This window comes from Galleria mellonella, unplaced genomic scaffold (genome assembly GCF_026898425.1).
Source record: "Galleria mellonella isolate WM207_F2 unplaced genomic scaffold, CSIRO_AGI_GalMel_v1 utg96, whole genome shotgun sequence".
NCBI classification, from domain to species: domain Eukaryota; kingdom Metazoa; phylum Arthropoda; class Insecta; order Lepidoptera; family Pyralidae; genus Galleria; species Galleria mellonella.
In genome coordinates this window covers 2,523,762-2,551,245 of record NW_026442179.1, presented here as the reverse complement: position 1 = coordinate 2,551,245, position 27,484 = coordinate 2,523,762, and the positions used below count along the sequence as shown (strand labels likewise).

The 27,484-nt window shown below is 32.9% G+C and overlaps 1 protein-coding gene across 3 annotated transcripts in view; it reads right to left on the bottom strand.

Annotated features, from left to right (window-relative positions):
• LOC113523373 (hemicentin-2-like) overlaps positions 1-27,484 on the bottom strand; it is a 218,290-nt gene that overhangs the window by 57,776 nt on the left and 133,030 nt on the right. For all 3 annotated transcript variants that reach the window (XM_026909322.3, XM_026909321.3, XM_026909323.3), the window contains exon 3: positions 24,356-24,506. In XM_026909322.3, the coding sequence (XP_026765123.1) occupies positions 24,356-24,506 (151 nt within the window). The remainder of the gene's footprint in view (positions 1-24,355; positions 24,507-27,484) is intronic.

Sequence of the window (27,484 nt, the reverse complement as noted above, 5' to 3'; positions counted from 1 at the left end):
GAATTTCCAATCCCGCAGGAATTACCAAATACTAAGAATTGATTTTTAATTGCCACGTAAACAAGAGAAAACGCGGTGTAAAGAATCCATAAAGAGTATTAAAATTAATTGTTACGTAGTAAAAGATTTTATAATGTTGAGAAAAAAATAATAATATGTAGACATAATATATGTAAAAACAAAAATTGGAGAAGTAGTACTATATTTTATAAAAGATAATAAAAATATTCACAAAGAATCGTAGAGAAATAAAGCTTACAATTTGCAGACGGTCCAAATTGCCAAATAAGAACTTGCTTACCCGAGCCTTCACTAACGGTAGAGCAGTCCATAATTTTATATTTTCATCCTGCCGTAACTTTTCAGATTAAAACTTCGAAGGTATACATCCCAAGTTCCATTTTAATTGCTTCCGAAGTTAGCATGTTTAGTTAAGTTACGAACTGACGAAGTTACAATTGGGGTTCGTCTGCAACTCAAATATTCGAGGCTACTAAAAGGTCGGACCCAATATTTGCATGGGCATACCGCAACATTAAACATGTAAGTACTGATTCAGGAGTTTCTACTGTTTCTTTGTTCCTTTCGATAGCCTCTATTAGATGCTTCTGCCTTGCAGGTATGTTTGCGGTTTAGCATCAATTTGCCTCCTAAGCAAACAACAGAAATCCGCACAGATTGTCAATATGTAATATTTTTCTAATTGTATATACGCATATAAAGATTCAACTACATATTAGGGAAATATTTAAAATTGTAATTTCGAACGTAGAATAATTAATTTAAAAAATATTAATTTCAACCGAGAATATTTGGTTATATTTCTTTTCTTTTTTATATTTTTGCTCCGGGCAATAATACGTTAATACATGAAAACTTTTTTATTACTTTGACAATTTACTTTTTAAATAAAATAAAAAAAACTTCGTAAACTACATAATATACATAACCACAAAAATCTATACATTAATTATAGACTTTATATAGACAGATCATCGAATATAATAAACGTGTCAACTTTTAATCAGTCAAGTTTCAAATTTGCTGACATATTTTTTTTAATCATAACAGACCCACTTTTGTCTCAATGTTACAAGTAATTAAATTTCTCAGATTTCAATTTGAATTAGGTACTGTTTTTCTGATATAATATAAATATATTATTTAAAATGGCAGCCAATTTAAATTATTTAAAAACGAAAACATATTTTACGTTTTTACTCAGATATAAGTCAAAGTATTCAGTAAATATAAGTCTTATAGACTATTTATCTCATTCTATCAAAAATATTTTAAGAATTTTGTATCGTTTTTATTATTCCATCTAACCTTGCCTTATATCTTCTCTAATATACTTAATAATAAATGCACATTAAAAGTTGATCTGTTCTTAGCGATGCGTTTGTATGGAAACACTCTATCTACATAATCTAAGTCACGTGTGTTAAAATGATAAAACATTTAAAGTAACTAGATATTCCTAAATTACCGTGTCTACCTGAAACAAAACCAACATTACTTAGCTTAAAGGCAAACCCATTAGAGGCCTAGACACAGGGAAATAATAAAGGAATAGGGTTCATATACAAGATCATTAGTACACGAACATAACATAACATAATGAATATAAACATAATTAATGTTGTATTATTGTAGGCAGTAGTTGCCAGATTATCTTAGCAAATGAGACATTAACCTCGCTAACCTTACAAATATAGAAGGATATTTTCTTGCTCATTCCAAATTGAAGCTTAATTATTCGTCCCACTTCTATGAAGTACCTCGTAAAATACACGGCTTACATATAGAATGGACTCAATAGCTGACGCAAGGAAAGTTAAAAGAAAACGTGTTAAAACTCTCTTTTCAGCATTTCTGCACGTATGTATAAAATTTCGTAGAGGCATTTTAAGATGCGTTCAAAATTTTGATATTTTTTTTATGTATAAATTATGTTCCTATTTATTATTTCGGTCATTAACTGTCCACTGTTGGACATAAGCCTACCCCATAAGGGGAGTTTTGTCAGTAGTTGCCAGGCTTGGCAGACGGGTTGGCATCCGCAGTTAGGCTTTAGAGATGTTTTAAGAGGGACGCTGCTGCCTCACTCGTCCTTCCTTAGTCGCCTCTTACGCCACCCACGGGAAAGGTAGGAGTGATTCATTCTATGTCGGTACATCACGGTAAAATGACGATCCTTAATACAAAGGTAATGTATGAGTTAAAGTAAAAAAATCTATTTTAATCTCACATGTTAGACACATATATGAAAGTAATATAATTTTTGAATCTTTTCCTACTAAATCTATCATGTGACTTCGCAATTTATATAAAGGATATTTCTGTTCTAACCCTTGACCTTCTTTGGAGAAAGTTGTTTAGTTTCATGATTCGTTGAATTTCGGATTGTACCCTTCTGTTACATTTCATATACATTATGCTAAAGAGTTACGAGAAAGGAACACTATAAAAAAATTATACGTAGACAATCAAATACACAAAATATATAGGTATAATAAAATAATAAAGCATCCCTTGTTTTTATTTAGTTCATTGAACCTATATTCTAGAGAATTGAGAATCTCGAGAGAACTTTACCGAAATCTTTAACTTATTTCTAATTAATATTTTCTCAGAAATCAGATATTGAAAGTCAAGTAATAAATTTATAAGCCATAATTACTGATTGTGTTAAAAGACTTAAGATTATGAAAAATTTTAATTGTGTGTACATTAAATATAACCTACCAATAGTAATAACATAGCGTACAGATATTAAATTAATATTTCACATAGTTAAGTATTAAGTTTTATCGTAAAATTACAATAGATAGTGACAAAAATCGAAAAAGGAATGTTGCGTTGGTTTGGTCATTTGGAGAGGATGGATGAAAGAAGAATTACGAAAGAGATTTATCGAGCAAGAATGAACCAGTTGTGTTTGCATGGCTGTATTTTAGTTTGAAAGGTGGAATATAGCAGTGAATTTACAGGGTACAGAGGAATAACACCTGAGTCCTTAGTAATGGCTACACATGGGATGTATTATGGGCGAAACAGTATACTCTGTTATGCCCATGGAACTGCTCATGTCTATAGGCGACGGTTATCACTTTCCATCAGGTGGGCCGTCAGCTTGTTTGCCATTCTAAGTTGCATAAAAAAATCTCATTCCATTATATTACAATCTCACCAAAAACATAAATGTGAAATGAGAGCCAAGTTCAATATTACGAATATGCGTCGTTTCTACTCCGCCAAAAACAGAATTGAGATGTAAATGGGCGCCAAGTTCTGTATAGAGAATCTTAATAATTACAAGTTATAAGAACATGCAATATTATAAAATAAATTTACATAACAATTTTTTGTTTCTTAGTACTGCTATTATGTTTGGTACTTAATATGTATTTTAAATTCTTAAATTTTAACAGACAATTATTTACATAATGTATTTATTTCACTTGGGATGTAAATCAAGTTCAATATTTAGCTATATATGTTACTACACTATTCAATGCATGGCCAAAAATAATGAGACGTATTTGCCTGAATCAGTCTTATATAATTGTTTATAACTCATAAAACTACGTTTGAAATGAGCATACCAAGATTGATATGAATTTCAAATATTAAATAAATATTCTCCTCTAAACCATTTTAATAACATACGAGTAAATATTAATCTCGCATATACTTGCCCCTTTTGATAAACTTTTATTTAGATAAAAGCAGAAAACTACAGTTGTGTCATAAAAGTTCTTTTGTAAATATTTTATTGGACTAAAAGTTATTTTGCGTAAATCCATATCACTGGTTAGTTGATTGAAATTATTTTGTTTAATTCCGCTACCATCCGTATATGTACTACTGCCAACATTCGAAAATTGACTACTATTATTTGACTAGTATTCTCCAGAGGGAGACTTTGAACAAAAAGTCGATTACTTGGGTACCTCTGTCCCATTCGTGTTTCTACCGTGAAGCAGTTGTGTTTGCATGGCTGTGTTTCGGTTTGGAGGATGGGATATGGCATGAATTTAAAGGGTACAGAGGAATAACATCTGAGTCCTCAGGAATGGCAATGCATGGGGGGTATCATGGGCGAAACAGTATACTCTATTATGTCCATGGTACTGCTCATATCTATAGGCGACGGTTACCACTTTCCATCAGGTAAACGTTTAGCTAGTTTGCCATTATAAGTTGTATAAAAAAAATTGTCATTAATCTCTGACCGCCGTTTCGTCCACGCACGTTTTGCAATACGTGTGTCACGTCTAAACGAGGCATCTTCAAGCAATATAACAGGTTGCTGCTCGGAACCTAGTATTAACTATTCGGCGCTAAAACTGTGAATAAGTTATTTTTTTCCACGTTGCCGTATTTATACTGGCCGTCAGCTTGTTTGCTATTTTAAATTGGATAAAAAAAAAATTTACCATTGAACCTGTGCGTATTAACGATATAAAAGCGGAAATATAACATATATGTGCATTATATGAAAATTATCTTTCGGTATTAGTAGAGACATTCAATCCTAAGTAATCATTGCGAATAAGATAATAGAATTTAATTTGGTGAACACCTTATTTGATCTACTAACCAAAATCTGCAGGATTACCTTCTTATGTCATCAAACTGCGGGATTTGATTTTGTTCAGTAACTTATCATCAATATTTTGTATATCTGTAGTATATTCATTCGTTATTATTTAAAATCGAAGCGTTTAGTTCATTCATATTATTTTACTAGTTTTGCCCGCTATTTCGTATGCGTGAAATTTTACTCCCTTACGGGTTGAATTTTCAAAATTCATTTCTTATTGTTCATTTACATTATACTCGTATAAATAAATCTGGAAATTTTCAAGATTCTAGATACAGCGGTTTCGTCTATGCTTTGATATATGAATCAGTTATTTAATCTGCATCGTCTTTTATAAATACATAAATAGGTAAAAAGACCGAGGAAACATATACATTACTTTTTTTTTTTTAATTTTAATAAATCAAGGTTTTAACTATTTGTAGTTAACTAAATTTTTTATTCAAGTGTATATGTTTGCTCGAATTAAAGATATTTTTATAATATAGGGAAAACGAATATACAGCTCATCTGATGATAAGTGATTACCGTCCGTAGATAGCTGCAAAAGAGAAATTTCAAGTGTGTAGCCGGCCTTTTAAAAAGGAATATGCTCTTTTCTTGAAGATTTTAATAAAGAATCTGTTTAGAAATACTAGCTGGAAGTTGATTTCAATTATCTTGTATATTATAATTAAGCGGTCACTAACTACAATAACTGTCCGGAATATTTAATATATAAATATATAAAAAAAACTTTACAACTTATATTGGAAATACGTATGTGTCACGTCACCTGTCTCTTTTTTGTCTATAATTGAATACATTACTTTATAAAATATTAGCGACGAGGCTTGTATTGTTTTTTTTTTTTTTTTTTTAATATATTACTATATTTTTTACTATTTAAAAAAATTGATAATATAGTAATGTATAGGTGAAATAATTTTCAAATTTGCCTTAGTAGTTTTTGAGTTTATCCGTCACAAACAATCGATCAAATACTTTACCTTTGTAATAATAATATTAGTGTAACTATAGTAAGAATACGGCCGAAATTTTTTATTACAATGTCCATCATTTATTTTAAAAGTTAGACGTTAAATGTTGACATTTAATATACAAGAGTTCATGATTAACGATTCTAATGAATTAGGTCGGGAAAAAATTCATTAGCGTACTGCAAGGCCGAATTCAAAGTAGAAGCGGTTTGCTTATTATTGTGTGAATAATTTATCCACGATTTCTTTTACATTTTTTGGTTTTTTATTTATTTTTTATACTATTTAGATAAAACTTAGATTTTTATACTATTTAGGTAAACAAGTGTACGGTAATGATGTACGAGTAGTACCACCTGATGGTAAGCGGTCACCATAGCCTATGAACGCCTACAATAACAGAGGCGTTACGTTGCCGACCCAAAAGAAACATCTATTTTTTTTAAGAACCCTATGCTGTAGGCTCTTGGAAAATCTTCGAGTTTTTAAAATCCTAAATTGGGTAATTTAGAATTAAATATATGGAAGTACTATAGTCGAGAAAACATGATAAACGAAATAATTGATTAGATATAGATTTGACGAATTAAAAAGTATCAATTATAATTTATTATTTATCATTACGCGCCATATATGTTAAAATTTACATACGAACACTATAGATACTCTCTCTTTTTAGGATCAATTCATTCAAAGTTGACTGAAAGAAATCCCTGAAATTTTATATACACGTACAATAGATATATATAGGGAGATGGAGAAGGAGATAGTCTACTTTTTAATCACGGTAATGCGAACATAGTCGCGGGTAATAGCTAGTAAAATAATAAATAATATCATTTAACTCTCTCTGCCTAAACCGTAAGGAATTAAGCAAGCAGGATTAGATACATATTCCTAAGGACAGCAAAGTCAGAACATGAAGTAAAATCGTCATAAAAATATAACATATCATGCAAGGATAATGTAAACCACGGCTTAATCATAAGCCTCGTTGCATATCCAAACAACAATCCGACGCGGTGAAACTGTGGAAAAAATTCAAACACCTCCACTGTTTGCAGTCAAGAACGAAAATTCCGCTTGGATAACTTTCTGCGAATTGTTGAAGTTCACCCTCTTATGCATGGAAACTTTGAAATATAATGCTCAATTTCGAATACTGGAGCGTTCTTGTCACAATATTTGCGGGCGAGTGGCGCATTGCGCCGCCGCGGCATCACAGGCGAAATTTTTCGAGGCTGTATGTAAAATTTAGATAGGACCCGCATGTGTGAAGTAGGTCGGAGCTGTGGCAATAGTGCAAACATTCCCCAACTCGAATATTGCATAAAATTTTGCAGTTGGCTAACGATAGGAGTATTTCTACAGAGAAAAGTATTTTTGATGAACTCCACTTGTAGAAATTAATGAACTATACCGATGTATATGATTCACGGGAAATAGAGGGATAGAAGGGATTTCGTGGAATACCTACTGACAGATACCATGCAATTATAGGATATGTAAAATCATCATATCAGCCGTTAACTGTCCACTGCTGACCATAGGGTTTTGCCAGTTTTGATATTTCAATGTAATAACTACAACTAGTTTTGAGATCAATACGTAACCCTTAATCATGAGCGGCAGTTACGCGAGCGCGAGCCTAATCACGCGCTTCGACCTACTGAGCAGTTTGATATGTTGTGATATGTATTTCAATCTATCAACTTAGAATGACAAACAAGCTGACGGGCCACTTGATGGAAAGTGGTAACCGTCACCTATAGACATGAGCAGTACCGTGGACATAACAAAGTATACTGATTCGCCCATGATACGCCCCATGCGTTGCCATTCCTGAGGATTCAGGTATCATTCCTTTGTACCCAGTAAATTCACGCCATATCCTACCCTTCAAAACAAAACACAGCCATGCAAACACAACTGCTTTACGGTTGAAACACGACTGAGACAGAGGTACACAAGCAATCGACTTTTGTACAAAGTCTGATGAGAAAACTGCAGAAAACTGTTCTTACTGCGGAAAATCAAGCAATATGACAAATATACTACCAGACATATATGAGATGTGTTTTTCAGTAAACTAAACGGAACAAAATGGGAAATATTATTTTTTATAAAAAAAGAAGCGATTATATAAAAATAAGAACATGTAAACAAACATAAAAATTCAAATTATGTACTTCATTATTTTTAGGAAATACGAGTATACAGGTATTTTTAGGAAATAATTCCAAATCTTGCCTAATTCTATTTTAATTTTATCACGATATATATTTTTTTTTATTCCATTAAACAGATTGGTGTTTATTCTAATTTTGAAAATTTGTTACTAAGAAAGCTTCGTCGCTACTAATAAATTTTTAAAGTCCGCTATCTGAATCTGTAATTAACACTAATTACTTTAATGCAGTTAAGTTCACAAAGTCTAACCGTAAAGAAATTGGATCCACGCCAATGCAAAGAAAAAAAAAATAACTCCAGCGTATTTTAGAAGTGAAGAAAATATATTTTTTTTAAATATAAAATAATCCAAAGCAAAGATCGCAGAGTGAGTTACGGATTAAATAGTACTCGTAAAGCCCATAGCCCTTAGGAATGGCTACGCATTATGTGTCATAGGGGATACAGTATACTCTGTTATGTCCATGATACTCTTCATGTCTATGGATGACGGTTATCACTTTCTATCAGGTACATCAGTTTGTTTGCCATTCTTGTAGATAGATACTCTTTATTGTTTCCTTCAAAATATTACAATAGAAAATTTATATTATACTCTGAGCCACTTAAAATAATTAAAACTGAAAGGAATTTAATAAAACTTAGCACATATACATATATACGAAATAAAAAAATATCTTATATATAATATTATTGTTGATTTTTTTTTACTGATGATTTTTTTTTGATGATGTCCACATAGCTAACCTGATGAAAAATGGTCTGTCGCCTATAGATAAGAGTATAAATAGGTCCATGCTGTTACATATACCCCTTATGGGCCATTGATGTGTGTGCTAAGTTTATGTAATTGAAATTTCGATTTTATCCAAGATATATTTTTATAAATATATCGTAAGTTTAACTCTAACGACTGTTGGTATTTCGGAATCTGTTTGTGACTGGCATGTATCCAATGAAATATCATGCTCAGATCATAGATGGATTCGATTCTCCATTAATATGGAGTTACCCAAACCACAGCCTAGACGTATACCTCGAAGGACTGACCAACATAAATTTCTTACACTGGTCAGGGAAAAATTTGACAATCAACTGCCACTACTAGACGATTTAGCGGTAACAGATCTGGACGATAGTGCAAACTACATCACGTCCATTTTAACCTCAAGCTATGAACAGTCCTGTGCCCTAACCACACCACAGTATGGGGGGAGGCAACACTGGTGGTGTCTAAAATTGGAAAGACACCGTCGTAAGTTAAGGAAATTGTTTAACATAGCCATGAACAAACGGTCACAAGAAGACTGGAATAAATACACAACATCCAAAAAACAATATAAGAAACTCATACGCCAGAGAAAGCAAGAATGCTGGAGGCGTTTTTGTACAAATATATAAAACAATAACCAGGCGATTAAAGTAAAAGCATGTCTCTCTAATGAGAAAGATCATACAATAGGTTGCCTCAAGAAACCTGATAATAATTATACAAAGAACGACACAGAAACAACCGAATTGCTACTAACCACACATTTTCCAGGTTTCCAGACTACTGCGGAGTGGTCATGGGAACCATACAAGGAAAGGGAAACCAGCAGCTCGGACTGGGAAGTAGCAAACAGAGTTATAGATAAAGAAAAACTACTATGGGCAATCAGTACCTTTCTACCATTTAAAGCGGCAGGCCTGGATGGAATATTTCCAGCCCTTCTGAAATGGAGCGGGAGCGTTATAGCTGACTACTTAGTACAGCTGTTCCGAGCGTGCATAGCTCACCGTTACATACCTTTGAAATGGCGTGAGGTAAAATTATATTTATTCCTAAACCAGGTAGAGGAAATTACACTGTGGCCAAATCCTTTCGACCCATCAGTCTCACCTCGTTCTTTTTGAAAACTTTGGAGAGACTATGTGACAAAGAGATTAGATGTCAAGTCTCCCTGTGCAAACCTTTACATCCTAACCAACATGCTTACAGTGAAGGCAAGTCAACTGAATCAGCACTTCATAACGTAGTATCCCGAATAGGCAATACATTGCAATCGAAGCAGCCAACCTTAGGTGCATTTATAGACATCGAAGGGGCATTCGACAAAACAAACTTTGCCAGTATAAGTCGGGCACTAGCTATACATGGAGTAGAAATAACACTTAGAGAATGGATACATAACATGCTTAAACAACGAGCTATACAATTTACTGTAAATACTACCACACGAGGAATCGTCGGTAGGGGCTGTCCACAAGGCGGTGTACTGTCACCACTATTGTGGAATATAGTCGTAAATGAGCTCATAATAGAGCTTAACGATAACAGCCTCTACACGGTAGGTTATGCGGATGATATAGCTGTACTTTTAACAGGAAGCTTCGAAGGTACTCTGTGTGATCGCATGAGAGTAGCTTTTGAAATAATTGAGAGATGGTGCGCACAGCATGAACTCTCGGTTAATCCTACAAAAACAGAATTAATCATGTTCACAAATAGAAGAGTTACATGTTCTTACAGACTACCAAAACTCTTCAATACGGAACTGAAACTTAAGGAAGAAGTCAAGTACCTTGGCATAATACTAGACAGTAAACTGCTTTGGAATAAACATCTTGACTACAAACTTAACAAAAGCACAATTGCATTCTACCAGTGCAAAAAGATGCTAGGAAACAAATGGGGTCTTTCGCCAAAAATAACTCTATGGCTGTACAGAGCTGTAATCAGGCCAATGTTGGTCTATGGTGCACTGGTTTGGTGGCCGAGGACAAAACTATCGACCACCGCCGCCAAACTAAAAAGCTTTCAGAGACTGTTTTGCTCTTCTGTCAGCGGCTGCATGAAAACAGCTCCTACAACAGCAATAGAGTTGGCCCTCAACATAACACCCCTAGACCTGCACATACAGCAGGAAGCGGCGTTAGCCGCTATCCGACTAATGCATCTGGATCTATGGGGTAAAAATCACTACAGTCCCCACACTTCTATTCTGAACCAGGCAATCGAATATGAACCTTTGATTGCGGCTCCGTGTGACAGGACTCATAATCATTATATATTTAACAAAAAATACCAAATACAAATTCAAGAAGAGGAAAAGGACCAATCCGGTGTACATGAATTACGCATATACACCGATGGCTCCAAAACCAAAAACGGTTCAGGAGCCGGAGTCTTTTCCTTAGACCTGAATATAAACGTGCACATACCGCTTGGCGTACACAGCTCAATATTCCAATGCGAATGTGTTGCAATAACCGAGGCTGCTGCAGCTGTACATAAGCTAGGAATAAATGTTTTTAGCATTAGATTCTTATCTGACAGCGCAGCAGTACTAAAAGCATTACGAAACAACAAGACAAACAACAAATTGATAATTGAATGCCACCATTCACTGGATAGGATATCTTCCAATAACCGAGTTATCCTCCAATGGATAAGAGGGCACAGTGGATCTTATGGTAACGATGCCGCAGACGAACTGGCTAGAAGAGGCTCAGGAACGAGGGTGGTAGGCCCGTATCCACTTCTTCCTCTTCCGTTCTCGCAATTTCGAATGTGGATTCGTCAAAGATCCGCTGACATACAAAACCAAAGATGGATACAGGCTACTGATTGCAGACAATCAAAATTGGCCGTACCTACGTTGAATCAACGACTATCAAAACGTTTATTACATCTAGATAGAAAAAACCTCAAAATAATGATAGGGACAATAACGGGTCATTGTCCATTAAACAAACATTTATACACAATAGGAGCCACAGACAGCCCTCTATGTCGAGGCTGTTTCGACGCTGAAGAAACGGCTGCTCACGTAATCCTGGAATGTGAGGCTGTGGCCCATCAACGTTTAGAAATCCTCGGAACGGTGAGGTCGCTCCGTGAAGCCTGTGAAGAACCCAGGAAGCTTCTGTGCTTCTGGGCGGAGCTAGGTTGGCTGTACTAGCCACGACTCACACGCACAACGGCCCAAATGAGAGGCTAAGTGCGGAAAACAGAGTCTATCTTACATTACATTACATTACATATATCGTAAGATATAGATATATACTGTTTTCTATACTTTACATTACTTTTATTCTATAGTGAATGCCTTAAAAGAAGAAGAGAATGCGTTTGTTTAAACGCGCTAATGTCTGGAACTACCAGTCAGATTTGAAAAACTGTTTTCACATTTGAGGAAGGTTACAGGCTATTTAACATTACAATACCATCACAGGCAAAACCGCGGTATACAGATAATATTACATGAAATTACAATCACTAACAATATTTCTTCATTACTTTACAAATTGATTTTACCCTACCTTCCTCAGTCGTAATTGCAAATTAACATGACATAACTGTATCGATATTATCGGATCACTCCAATTACTGAATATTATCGTGGAAATTCCCAGCCGTTGGGATTGGTAGTCGTCAAAATATAGCATATTGGAATATTCCATTTAGTGTTGCCAGGTTACAAGGTATTTTTTCGCAATGTTCCGTAATTTTTATTCTATTCATGAAATTTTGTAGAAATGAAATTCTTGCAGAAATGTCCGGAGTAAATAGAAATGGGCTTTAGTATTTTTTTTTAATATTTTTAAAATATACAGCGGTATCCAAACATACATCAACGAAACTTTTAGTTAAGATAGTAATGAAACAGAGGTTAAAACAGAGCAAGATAGACGTAGGAAATGATTTTTATTTGTCGTCCACTTTTTTACATGGCAAAAGGTAAGTGTAAACAGAAAAAAATCTTGTGATTCGATATGAAATGGTGTCAATTTGGATAAAAAAAAAAATTGATATTCGGGTAAAAATCAAAACTGCATATGGCAACTCCAGTTCCATTTGTATCTCCCAAGGTAACGGACCCTAATAATGTTGAAACTGATTGTATTGCTCGTGATGGCGCGTACATCAACGGATGCACTACACATTACGCTATTTTATCGTTAGCGTTGTCAATAAATACGAGGTACGCGTGAAATACGTTTATGTTTCGTTTAAATCACAGTCCACATATTAATGGCACGGGTACAATTTATAATAATAGTTGCAGAGAGCAAATAGTACGGGAATTACTGAATCGCCAATAATCTGAGACTTTTATTTCGCCATTGGAGTTTTAGTTTAACTTAATTGCTATAATTATCTTGGATATTATGTTATTTATATAATATATATATATATATATATATATATATATATATATATATATATATATATATATATATATATATATATATATATATATATATATATATATATATATATATAATCTAGTGTGGGTAAATAGAAAGATATTTACTCACACTAGATTATATATAATAACAAAGATATTTTCTTCAGAGAAATTAAAAAAGAATTAATCCAAATATTACACAATATATTTACTTGAATGACATCTTCTGTTATAATAATATTATCATTTTATAATTTTGTAATAAATCATAAAATTATTTGCGTATATTTTCTATGTACGTATTCACGCATCGTTATTTTTATATTTTTAATTGTTGTTACCATTTTTATTAAAGTTATATATACATATATATACCATCAACATGTAATAGGTGGCGTGCGAGTCGTATGAATTGGAACGCACGATGGGCATTACCTAGTTAAACTGTAAAAATTCCAAAACAGAAATTACAATAATAGCTAACAATTTAAATAATTGAAATAGTATCCCCGTGAAACAGTAATTTAATTTATTAAAAGGACTTTTTTGGTTTGCATTTAATCACATTGTTGTGTGCTTTTGTGTACACGGAATGTACGACACCAGCTACCGTTGGTTAATTACTTTTTGATGAGTTTGCCTTTTACAAACACGTGCTCTTTGATTATTTAATTTTGTTTGATGTACTGGCATCAAATAAAAAATAAATGCCCTCATCAATAATGGTTCGATTCCGAAGAACGAGTATTTTAAACATAATTTCAAATATTGATTAATAGTTTCCTCCGTAGATTACCACAAGGAGTGACCTTAAATCATTTGAATTTTACAGATCTCACCGCAGCATATGCGAGGTCATACGGGGTTACCATACATTATATTTTAAAAACTTTATTCCTCACCACATCCTAGGTATTTCAGCTATTCTGTTGCTATGTTAGCTTGCCAATATTTTTAAGTGTATCGTTCAATTGAGTTCTTTTTCGGACGTCCTCATTTCGTATTCTATCACACAGCGAAACTCCGAGAATAACTCTCTCTGTAACGTTCTGAGCAACTCGAACCTTCCTCGTATGACTAGAAGTGACTAGGTTTTAGTTTCCTATAAAAAAGGTACTAGCAACATTCATTTATTAAAGACTAGCCGTTTCTCGCGGCGTTTCCCGCTTCTGTGTAGTTCCCGTATATCATTCCTATTGGAATTTTTTATGAATCCGGTGTCATATTTTTACCAGAGGGAGACTTTGTACAAAAGTCGTTTGCTTGGGTACCTCTGTCCCATTCGTGTTTCAACCGTAAAGGAGTTGTGTTTGCGTGGCTGTATTTCAGTTGGAAGGGTGAATTGACAGGGTACAGTACTTGTTTGCAATTCTAAGTTGTATAAAAAAAATTATATACCATAAATGATAATTACGTACCTAATACCTTCATAAAGTTAAAATTTAACTGATCGGTTATTTTATAACATTTTATATGTGATTCTTTAGAATGATATAACTTTTTTATTTATAAACCGATTGAAATAAAACAAACACTAAATGTTAAGAGAAGTAAACCGCAACGTACTATTAGTAAAACCTGCGTTCAAATCAATTAGTATTCACAAACGTACAGACAAACAGACAAAATTTCCAAAAATCATTGTTTTGCGTTCATATTATAAGTTGACAAGTACCGATTTTATTGTAAGTATTGATTGATTTATTATCATTTAAATAAAAATATGTACATTACATGCTTATAAAATACAGAGACATCAGAAACTCTAAAGCAAACCAAAGCATTGAATTTGTAACATTAAATTTCTGATTCTATTTACTAACTCCCAAATCACTTAATCACTGGACCAAAAGGCGACACATAGTGTTATTATTATATGGGGATGCGAGAAAAAAACCTGATCGAACGACGTGGATATAAATATAAAATTGTTCAAAAATATGTTCGGGTAATAATGTTGCCAAAAATAACTGACCTAAAGGGTTCTACATGCTGCTGACGTCAATTAGAATATTGTTAAGTATACACGTGGGCATAAAATATTAGCAGATTATTATTTAATTTATATTCGGTATAGGAGTAAAGTATTAATTATATATTAATAAGAATACGAACAATTAATTAATTAAGTAGCAAACAAGCTAGCCCATCTGTTATGTCACATGTATTCCCTTCAACTTTAACATCTCACTCTTAAGCATATGTCACTTCACATAAATACGGATGATTAGTTTTGGAGCATCCATAATTTATCTTACCAAAGTGTGACAACATCGCAATTATCTGTCAATTTAAAAAAAAACAAATTAGCACTTTTCAATGTATTTTGATTGATTATTTACAAAGTTTTCCGCTAGCAAACTAAAACGTTAATTACAGAATATGTTGTATATAGCTGACGGGTAGGTCCCGGCATAGAATAGGCCAACATTTTCTTTCCCGTGGGTGTTGTAATAAGCAGCTAAGGAAACTTATGGTGGAGGAATGGGCAGTAGCTCAGGACCGTTCTTTATGACAGTCTATGGGGATGGCTTATGTCCAGCAGTGGACGAATAATGGCTGAAATGATGATGAAAAGATTAACTGCAATCGCCAACCTGCCTGCTAAGTGTGGCAATTACTGGCTAAACTTTCCTTATTTGGGAGGCTATGTTCAGCAGCGGACAGTTAACAATTGATAACTGTTGCATATATATATATATATATATATATATATATATATATATATATATATATATATATATATATATATATATATATATATATATATATATATATATATATATATATCACTAAAAACTTTGCATTTACTTCATATTTTGCTTCAGAATTTTTCAAGTACATTTTCTAACAAAGTTCAAATTTACAGTGACAACTTAGTAAGTGTATTATTGCATGATTGACATTTTAGTTTATTAGCAGAGAAATTTTAAATGATTTTAAATCAGCCGAAAATATTGAATAATATTAAATTATTTTTGAAAATTGACAGACATATTTTAAATATACAAATCGAGACTTAACACGATATAAAAGTTTTTACAGGTAAATAGTACCTACGTACCTGCTTATTTATTGCCGATGTTTCGACGTGGATTGCACCACGTTGTGTCGTTTGTGAATTTTAAAACTAATCGTTCTTTCAAGGCGATTTAATATGTATTTTATTTCGAGTTTTCTTCTCTTGTATTAGTATGTAAAGTTTTGATTCCATAATCGTCTCTTATCATCATAATTTGACATCGTCACCACATGGAGATAAGCTATATATTTTGGATATATCGATGGCTCTCTTGTTAAAGAAGTATTTATAAAATATTTGATATTAGTAAATCTTTTAGTAATTTTTTTCTATTTTTAAAAGTTCCTTAAGCACATATTATATTTTAATGTAATAACTACCTATTTAAGTAACGTGTAAGTAGATCGAGAAAGTTTAAGTTAAGGACTAGTTTCAGGATCAATTCGTAATCCTTAATCATGTGCGGCTGTGATATAGCGCGAGCCTGACTGTTATTTTGTTTTTATATATAGCACGACATGTGACCACACCATCCTGGGTGAACACAGACACAATATGGTCCATGATTAACCGAAAAGAGAATAAATAGCTATAATACGATTAAATATTGTCAACTACTCGTATAATAATGGACAATTTGAAATTTATCCTCATACACTCGAAATTAAATCGATTATGTATAGTGAAGTTTTAGTGATGGTCGTGGAACGGATTTTCAGCCGACGTTTCCTCTAGAGATTTACAGCATGAGATCTTCAAAAGGACGTGATAAAGTTTTTAAGGGTCGACAATTCACACGTGACACCCCTGGGATTGCAAGTGTCTATGGTCTATGGTAACTCTTAACACGAAATCTACACTTATTTGGCTAATATTGAGGTTGGTATTTTTTATTATATTATATAGTAACATCAGTCATCAACTATTCATTGCTGAACATAAGTCTCTCCCATGAAGGTTGTTTTGCCAGTAGTTGTCACGCTTGGCAGGCAAGTTAGCAACCGCAGTTTTGGTGATGTTTGAAGAGGGACGCTGCTGTCCATCCTTTGATCACCAGGTTACCCCGATACGTCCTATAACACACACCGGAAAAGAAGGGGTGGCCCATTATCAAGGTAAATAACACATTTTTTATTGATTTATAGTCAAAAGATGGGTAGCAGCGTCCCTCTTAAAACATCACTAAAGCCTAACTGCTGTTGTCAACCCACCTAACAAGGCTGGCAACTTCTGGTAAAACCTCCACTTTTTAGGGAGACTTATGTTCAGCAGTGGACAGTTAACGGCTGATGTGGTATTATATATAAAAATAATTTAAGCGCTATAGTATAACATACACATATAGTATGTATATGTATGAATAACATATATAATCATCAATTATTTTTGTTAAGCTTTGAATTGTACAATAACGACCATGTGACTCATAATTAAAACCCTCGCCGCATTTGTCTGGACCTTTCATACATAAATCTCGACTTAACGCGAATTTGTGATCATATTATTGCATATCCCATCTATCTGTGTATAATACGACCATGATAATAACGTCTTTCTGGACAGCAATATTTAATTTATATATTTTTTTCGCATATTGACTCTTTTTTTTATTTAGAATTTGTAAATTAGTTTTTTTTTTGTATTTTACAAAGAGGAGAAGGACTTTTATAAAACAAGGTTATATTCCTGCTAGTACGTGACAAATGCGTCAATTCTTATTTTTCTTGCAGGGATTTTATCTGTTAGTTTCGTATTCGTATATATTTTACGGTAAAACAGTCGTTTTTTTTTAGATATATTATTCCATATTCAAAAATCAATTATTTTACATTTTTGAAACAGTTTATGTTTCATTGGAATAAGTTATTTATTTTAAAATAACAACAGATTACTTATCAGTATTATTTTTAATTAAAATTTAATACAAGTCTGTGTAAATTCAAATTAGTATTTAGGTACTAAAATTACGCTCATAAAGATACGGCATTATTTTTATTCTATGTCTAACCGCCCGCGGCGACAGCTGTGAACACGACACTTTTGATGGATGAACCTAGTTTTTCATGGTCCGGTTCATATGTCAAATAAACACCCTATAAACCTTCCACAACACTGCGTTTCTTATATTATTCTAACCCGCACTTCCATTGTGTAATGAAAATATTATAATTCTTATGTTTAATAGTTATTCAAATATATGAAATTGGTATAGAAATATGGTTTAATAACCTTATTTCTATTCCAATTTCAATACTATGTATTATCAATTTATTTTTATAACATTTATTTATGTATTTCTTTTTTTTTATACAACTTAAAGAATAAAACAAAATAATCTACATATATTATGTATATTAAACAACATAATATATAAACTATAAAAGGCAGTCTTATCGCTACAGCGATCTCTTCCAGGCAACCTTTGGGCAGAGGAGAAAAGAAAAAGGCATTGTTGGCTATTGGTTAATTCGAACTTCTTCTATATTTCTATTCTATCCTCATCCAAGATAGAAATATAAAGTAGTTCGCGTTTGTTTACATTTTTTTATTCTTCAATATATTTACATTTTAATATTTACATTTTATTCTTCAATATGTGTCTAGCTACGCACTAGTTCCATACCGTTTTCTATTTCTGTTATTTTTATTTTTAACTAGCGGTCCGTCCCGGCGTCACACGGGTGGACATTTTTAACATTTCCCTTCACTGCTTTGCTCCTATTGATCGTAGCGTGATGAAAAGTATACTATAACCTGCCCAGGAGTATGAAGAATAATTGTACCAAGTTTCGTTAAAATCCGTCGAGTAGTTTTTGTTTCTATAACGAACATACAGACAAAAACTTTACTGATTGCATTTTTTGGCATCACTATCGATCGTTAATCACCCCGTGATAGTTATTTTTGAAATATATTTCATGTACAGAATTGACCTCTCTACAGATTTTTTAATAAGTATAGAAAGATTTAGTTGTATCAACTGTTAACTGTCCACTGTTGTACATAAGCCTCCTCCATAACGGAGATTTTGCTAGTACTTGCCACGTTTGACTAGCAGATTGGTAAATGCATTTAGGCTTTTGGTGATATTTTAAGAGGAACGCTACTGCCAATTGCTCGACCATTAAGCTCCCTTAGTCGCCTATTATACTCATAAGAAAGGAAAGTATGGCCCATTCTATAATGAAACTACACGGAAATTTATATTTCCGTCCATATATCTGTTATAGCAACAGTCTGTGATCTCAAATAATAATTATTAGAAATAAAAAATCAATCACTCTTTCAATGTTTTGATTTATTACAAAATATCTAGATACGAGTATATACAAACAAATATATTTGTGAATATAAATACGCATTTTGTGTCGAAATCAAATTCACGGTCATTGTGAGGTCATGTTAAATTTAATAATAAAAAAAATAGTTTCAATTTTAATTAATTAATCAATTAATTTTATTTTTAATTTCACTATTTGAATAATAGACTAGTGTGAATAATATATTTTGTAAATTATTCATGCTACCGAATAAGCCTTCTTAATCTAATATCAATATTAGCCAAATTAAACTGTCAACCGTAATTTGAGCCGTTTGAGGTTAACTTGCGGTGAATAGAGGTTACATTTAACTCTCGGGAGGGCGACAACTGTTAATTTACCGCGACCTGGTTAGTACAATGTTAAGTTAAATAATAGGTTAAAGAAATCCTAACAATTCCAATATCTTATTTAAAAGAATGGCCAATTAATATACTAAATTAGGTGACTTATATGTGAATATTTTACTGAAGTAGCTGTTATTTTGCGGAAGTTCATAAGGAATCATGTTTTATAGTTTTATCTTTTTACAGAATTTTATGTATTTTCTTTTTTATATGTACTTGTGTGATTTACACATTGTTTGCAAACTGTTTTTACATGAATGAACTCAAGCTGTGCACATAATCTCATATAGTACGTGGATATTTTATTTATACCACCGACGACACAAATAAGAATACGGCCTACCTGATGGTGATGAAGTGGTTACTGCTTATGAAAGCTTGCAATACCAGGAGCATTACGCACGTGTTGCTGACTCTCAAGAAACCTCTTGGAAAAACCAAAACAGGGAGCTCATTTCATAATCTGAGCATTTGTGAGAGGAAATGTCACAAATCTCGCTGTACGCGACCATCCAAGCTCTAGGGTATATAGGGATAGGGTGAAATCCCTGTCGATGGCGAGCTGTATGGTGATAGAAAGTGGGAGTGGCCATCATATCGAACAATTCAAAATTAGTCTATAATTAATTCAAAATTTTGTCAAAATTTCATACACGAACAAATTAGTATGGAGCAGGCTACTTTTATCCCGATCAACGAACATATGTTGACCACGCACCATCTGGACGAGTGGCGGTCCTCTATAGTGTGTTTTTCAAGACACTTTCTTCCACGCACAACTACTCTTTGGAATCAACATCCAGCAGCAGTATTTCCAAATCGATACGACAACATAACCTTCAAGAAAAGAGTATATTCCTTTTTAAAAGGCCAGCTGCACTCCTGCTATACCATTGGAGTTGTGGATGATCATGGGCGACGATGGTCACTTACCATCAGGTGAGCCGCATGCTCGTAAAAAAAACGCACACGAATCCGCGGGTAAAACTGATATTATATCTTGTCATTTCCTATATTCGTCTTGGTCATTTCCTATATTGTAGGTATAATGTAATTAATGTATAATGCAAGGATCATGATGCAGGTAGCTCAGGACCGTTCCTTATGGCAATCTATAGGGGAAGCCTATGTCCAGCAGTGAATGGATAATAATTGAAATGAGAGGGGAAAGGGATTGTTAGTAATGGAGACTAAAAATCCCATTGCTAGCAATATACCCAACCAGGTCGACCTCCTCATGGTTCCCTCTGGAAACTATCATGGTTAATTCCTGATGAATTCATCATAATGGGCTAACTAGCCTGTTTTCATTCTCATCTATCACCCTACACTGGTGCTCCGCCAGCGTATCCCGTTAGCGCAGGCGGAGTTACCATTCCATTTTCATGCACCAAAAAAAAAAAAAAAAAAACTGAAATGATGTTGATGAAATAGTGTATATTCGTTTATTTATCTATATTTTTTAAGGATTACGTTAAAATCGCAAACCATGCGAACGAATTCGCCGTCACATCTAGTTGAGAATAAAATGAAAGGAAACTCTATGAATTTTATGCTACACGAATTTCGGGATCGAAGCAAAAAGGGATCGGCCCTTTTTGACGAGATTCATAATAATCAGGCATATCTTTTTTGGTTTTCTTTATCAGTCACAAGTAAGTAGCCTTCGTCTTATCTGTATTATTTACGGCATTGTTTCTCAACCTTTTCAGTGTTATGGCCCACTAAATAGACGAAAAGATGAAAAAAAAATATTGTGACCCCCTCATTATAATATTATTAATTTAATTTTTACTATAGTTTTAGCTATTATGTACTTAATCCTCTATTAAATTTATTCAACTTTATGTTATCTATTTCTAAATTAAAAAGGATATTCTTACTATGTTATAAATTTAAAAAATATTTTTTATTACCACTTTGTGCCTTACTGTCAAGCCTAATTTTTATTTTAGCATATGTTTTTAAGTCTAAGGTGATACTTTGCCTCCCTTTGTGTGTTCTACGGCTTGTATAAGGGATTGTGTTCTGAGAAATTGTTTGAAATGATGCCTACAGCCACTTTTTATCATCGAACTGCCCGCCATCGACAGGGAATTCATCCTAACATACTTGAATCTAAATGGTCACGTACAGTGCGATTTCAAAGAAAATTTCTCCCGCGAATGCTTTTTTAGGTTTTCCCTATTGTATATTAGGGTTCCTTTAGGGTCGGCAACGCGCACGTTATACGTGAGACCCCTAATATTGCAGGTGTCCATAGGCTACAGTGACAATTTACCATCAGACGGGCTGTATGCTTGTTTGCCACTTTACTGTATAAAAAGAAAATTCATAGTATTTAACATGGGAACATACAACATAGGTTACTTATTATACTCATCATGTGGACGAAGTCACAAGCAAACATAGTAAATATATAAAGGAACGCTAACAGTTCTTATTTAACGAATAAGTTGCGACCTTGCTGGAAGAAATCTTTATTGGAGATAAGCTCGCCTTTGTGCACTATTATGTTTGTTTTTACATTTCAATAACCTTTTGTGTACAATAAAGAATAACTAGTTAACAATATGCTCACAACAATTAAGCAGACAATGTACAATGTTATAAGTAAGTAAAAAGTAAACTGTTACTATTAAAAAATGCTTAAATCTAGTAAACTGCACTAAAGAATTACCAAATTAAAATAGAATACCTCTATAATATTAAATGTGACTTCCATAAAGTTTGCGGGTCTCAGGTTGAGAAACTATGATTTACGGTAATCTCCCATCTAAATATTTTAATATAAGCGAATCCTTACCCGCACTAACGGCTATGATCCGTTCACTCGTTTTTAAGAAAAATCTTTTCTCAAATTACTCGAGTGAACATTGTGGAGGAGATAGGAGATTGGAACTTTTTTCTTGTCAGTGTAATGTCACAGAAAATAAACTCAAAGTATGTTCGGCATAATGGAACAACACTGTAATGAGAAATACAAATCTTGTAAGCATAAGAATAAAAAGAAAAAAAAATCGTGTTTTCAAACCATAGGTAAAAGGTAAATTACATGTAAATCTTTAAGTTATTAATATAGTTTACATTGGAAGCAATCAATTTATTATATAAAGTTTCATATTTATATTTACAAGATATTAAAAATGAAAAGTCAGTAACAAGAATAAAGTATTTTATGTAATTATTATTTATTAGTCGCATTCCTGTATGTACGAAAAATAATTTTAAAATATTCGATTTTGCTTCATAGTTTTACAAAAAGTTTTTATATTTTAGGTCTTTATGAATAAGAGGAGGAGGTATTATATATTATTATCTCAAAGATATTATTGTACGAAAAATCTACATGTATTTTAAAAGAAAAAAGTTTATATATTTTCATTGTATTTTAAAAGACCATTCCAAGAGATCTCATTTGTCTTTACGTATTTTATTTCAACTTTTGAAATAGAATATATATATATATATATATATATATATATATATATATATATATATATATATATATATATATATATATATATATATATATATATATATATATATATATATATATATTGAAAATATATAAACTTATATATAATTTTTATTGTTTCTGGAAATGGATAAAAACTCTCAGATTTTTTACTAGAAATAAAAAAATAGAATAATTATGAAAAATATATACAGATAATTTTATAAATTCGATTAATTGATAAAAGCTCTCCAATTATAGGTTACTGCCATTGAATATTATAATAAATTATTAATAAAATTATAATAATGTTGTATAAATAAATAAAATACAGTAACACTAAACAGGTAGCAACTGATCCGACTTTATCCTCACCTATTATCCCTCACTACTTAAACCGATAGCGTTAGTAAAGTTACCATTCTGTTCATAATCATCTATAAAAAGACTAAAGTGTACAAAGACAGTCTAGAGAGAAAAAGGATTGTTAATAAGGGGTCTAACAACCTCATTGCTAGCAATATAGTGAAGTAAAACAAAGAACCGCGTGGAGGTCAATCAGATTGATATCCACGCGGTTCTTTCTAGAAACCATCATGGTACATTATTATTGAATTCGTTATGATGAGCCACTGGCCTGCTTTCATCTTCACTTATCTTTCAGTGGTTCCGATAACACAAGCGAGATTTGTATTTCATTGACACTTATTAAAAAATGACTAAGTCCACTATTAAGAACTTCTTTAAATGGAAGAAAGGGATTGTTAGTAATGCGGACTACCAGTTCCATTGCTAGCAATATACCCTGTCGGGTCAACCTCTATGGGGTTCCCTTTGGAAACTATTGTGCATAATCCCAGGTATATTGACCATGATGGACTAACTGAACCGCCTTTTCAATCTCACCTGTCATCCCTTACTGGTGCACCGCCAGTTTATACTATTAGCGCAGGTGTGGTTACGATTCCATTATCATCCATAAAAAAATCTGTAAATCTATTTTGCGCTTTTGTGATTGTTTTTTTTTTTTAGATAGAATTCAATTGAAATTCAAATTTAAAACTTTATTAAAGTAGACTTGTTTACAAGCACTTTTAAATCGTAATTTTTCTGAAATCTACTCTAGGGTTCGGAAAGTTATTATCTGTTGAGACGAGCCCGCAAGAAACTCAACAGTTACTCTTTTAAATCTCTATTAACATTATGCGTATTTATTTAAATGTACTATGTTACTACAATTAATAATATGTACTGACCTGTACACAGGGTTGTCGTCTCGATACCAAACAACTAATAGTAAGCTGTCATTCCGTTGTGGCGGCCGCGAGTCGCAAGGCAGCTCCGCCACCCCTCCCACGACGGCCGACACGCGAGTCACTGTCCCAGTTACAGATGACAGCGGGCTTCCTGTTGACACAAAACGATTTATGCGATAGTTGCCTTTCATCTATTTACGCGCACAATAACGTTAATCTCACTTAGAGGTTTATTACACTATTAATTATATAGGAGTATACTACACTATCAAACATATATATGTATATGACGACCTCCGTTGCGCAGCGGTACGCACTTTGCTTTAGATTATGAGGTTTGAGTTCAATTCTCGATCGAGCCAATTTAGCATAAACTTTTATGAATTGTATTCTTTATTTTAACATTAAAACAACTGAATTACCTAAGTGTATTTTAGTACAGACAGCTCGACTGCTTTCGGCACCATCCGAACCCTTTAGTCATTAGCGACCATGACATGAGCGTATTAAATTAAATAACTGTAAGGTAATAGATTTATATAGTAATTCAATTACGTAATAAATAGAAATAAAGCACAAGTTCACATAGTTCATTTAATTTAGATATCATACTATTAAATCATATATTTACTTATTTTACTTTGTATTTTTTTTTACAATACAGATATATAACAATCAATTGCATGTGCTGCCGGCCTTTTAAAAAGGAATATACTCTTTTCTTGAAGGTTATGTTGTCGTATCGGTTCGGAAATACTGCTGCTGGAAATTCCAAAGAATGGTTATGCGTGGAAGAAAGTGCCTTGAAAAACACACGGTGGAAAACCACTTCCAGATGATTGGGATGAAACTTATTTAAAAATCAGCAGCAGGTATCAATCCGAACAATTCTTCAGAACACTCCCCATGATAAATTCCACCAACATCTCTGCGCAATAATTAAGGCGTTACTATCGATAATTATTTGATAACGGAAGGAGTTGGTACTGACCACGCCCACAGGTGAGAACAGTTTCCATATGCTGACTTGGGCTTTATATAATTTCAGGCGGTGTTCTGGCATGAAATATCGTCTCACCCTATTGAGCACTCCTAACTTTTTGGAAGCTATCTTAGCCTTCTCCTCCAGATGACCGCAAAACTGGACGTCGCAAGATATATCAACGCCCAGAATTCCTAGACTCAACTTTTTATCAAGGGAAGTGCCCTGAAAGTGAGGAGATACGACAAACGGCGTCTTTTTTGCGGTATTTGATATATAACAAATAATATAACATAAATACCCAACTTCTGTTAATCCATTGATACTTATTTAATTATAGCTTCTTTAGGACTTCCACCAATAATAATTGTGACATATTTTATATAATGATCACGTGGTTTACTATATTTGTTCACTCTTGATACGTCAGGGAGTTCCACTCTGTTCAACGGTTGGACAAGAAGTACCTTCCCACCCAAATAACAATCTTTTATATCTACAGGGCCGATTTCGAGTGAACAAGTCAATAAGACCACGTGTTCTTACAATTTCATTACTTTTTATTCAAGTATCATGACAATAAATAATTATAAAATTAATTAAAATATAAATTTGTGTTCTATATACATTACAAGAATAATTCATTACCAAATTTGGTATAATAACAATTTTAACGTTTTATTATATTTAAAGTAGTTAGTCTGATTTTCATTAATAAATGTAGGTACACATTTTAACACAAGATGTTTAAGAAAATTAATATAATTTAAAATAAATATCTAACAAGCGCGACCCTGACTCCGTAAGTTAATCATGTTATTATTCCATTATAATATAATGTGTAGTTACGAAACTTTCAACAATAAAAAAAAATCCAAATTGGCTCGGATCGGACCGTTCCGGCCTGGTTCCTAGCATAACAGCCAGACGATGGGTATGATTTTGTGGCATTAATATAAAATATATATAAATAAATAATTCCGAAAATTAATATCTAGGTCACTAAAATATTTATGTCCATTCTTTGAGATCACTAATATTAAACTAGAATCTCGATATGCTAATAGCATTGTTGTTGTCTCATACAAGTTCTACTTTGCAACTGTCTGGATGTATATACTACTACTGTATAGTAGACAGATTAAATAAATGAATTAATGATTTATTTATTTACAACAGTACAATAAGATGTTACATAATATCATTTCATCATCATCAACATAATTATGAGACAATCTGTACCTAGACATTTTCTTCCACGCACAATCAGAGTATGGAACCAACTCCCAGTACCAGTATTTCTGAACATATACCATATTATTATTCAAACCTTAAAAAAAAGACTCTACTCTTTCTTAAAAGGCCAGCAACACGTCTGCAATGACTCTGATATTGCAAGTTCCTATGGGTGGTGATTATCAGTTATCATCAGGTAACCGCATGCGCATTTACCCCGTAAGTTTTTATATAAAAAAAAATGTTTAGGAAGTAACTCGGAAATTACATCATTCTAGTATTTCCATTCAATCAAACTTTGTCTGTAAGGGTTTATTCAGTTCTGAGAACGGTATAAAGACTCCCAAATGTAACACTGTTGTTGGCAAGCTACAGGGAGCTCTACTGATACTCATATTGAAAATAGATTAATAAATTAATTTATTTGGATATACCCTTCAGATTTAGACTTTGGTACAAATTGGTCATTAGGTTATCATATGAATATAATCATATTTAAATCAATTTATTAATATGAGTGATTGATTGATATTTAATTTAATTTTTTTATACAACTTAAAATGGCATACAAGCTGACGGCCCACCTGATGGAAAGTGGTAACCGTCGCCTATAGACATGTCGCATATACCATGGACATAACAAACCCATGCGTTGCCATTCCTGAGGACTCAGTTGTTATTCCTCTGTACCCTGTAAATTCACGCCATATCCGATCCTTCAAACCGAAACACAGCCATGCAATTACAACTGCTTCACGGTAGAAACACGAATGGGACAGAGGTGCCCAAGCAATCGACTTTTGTACAAAGTCTTCCTCTGGTAAATTTAATTTGCTTCTGTTTTTTTTTTTAATTTATTCTTTTCTTCTTTATTCAAACTTTTATTAGTCACTCCCAATGTGCTCTTTCTT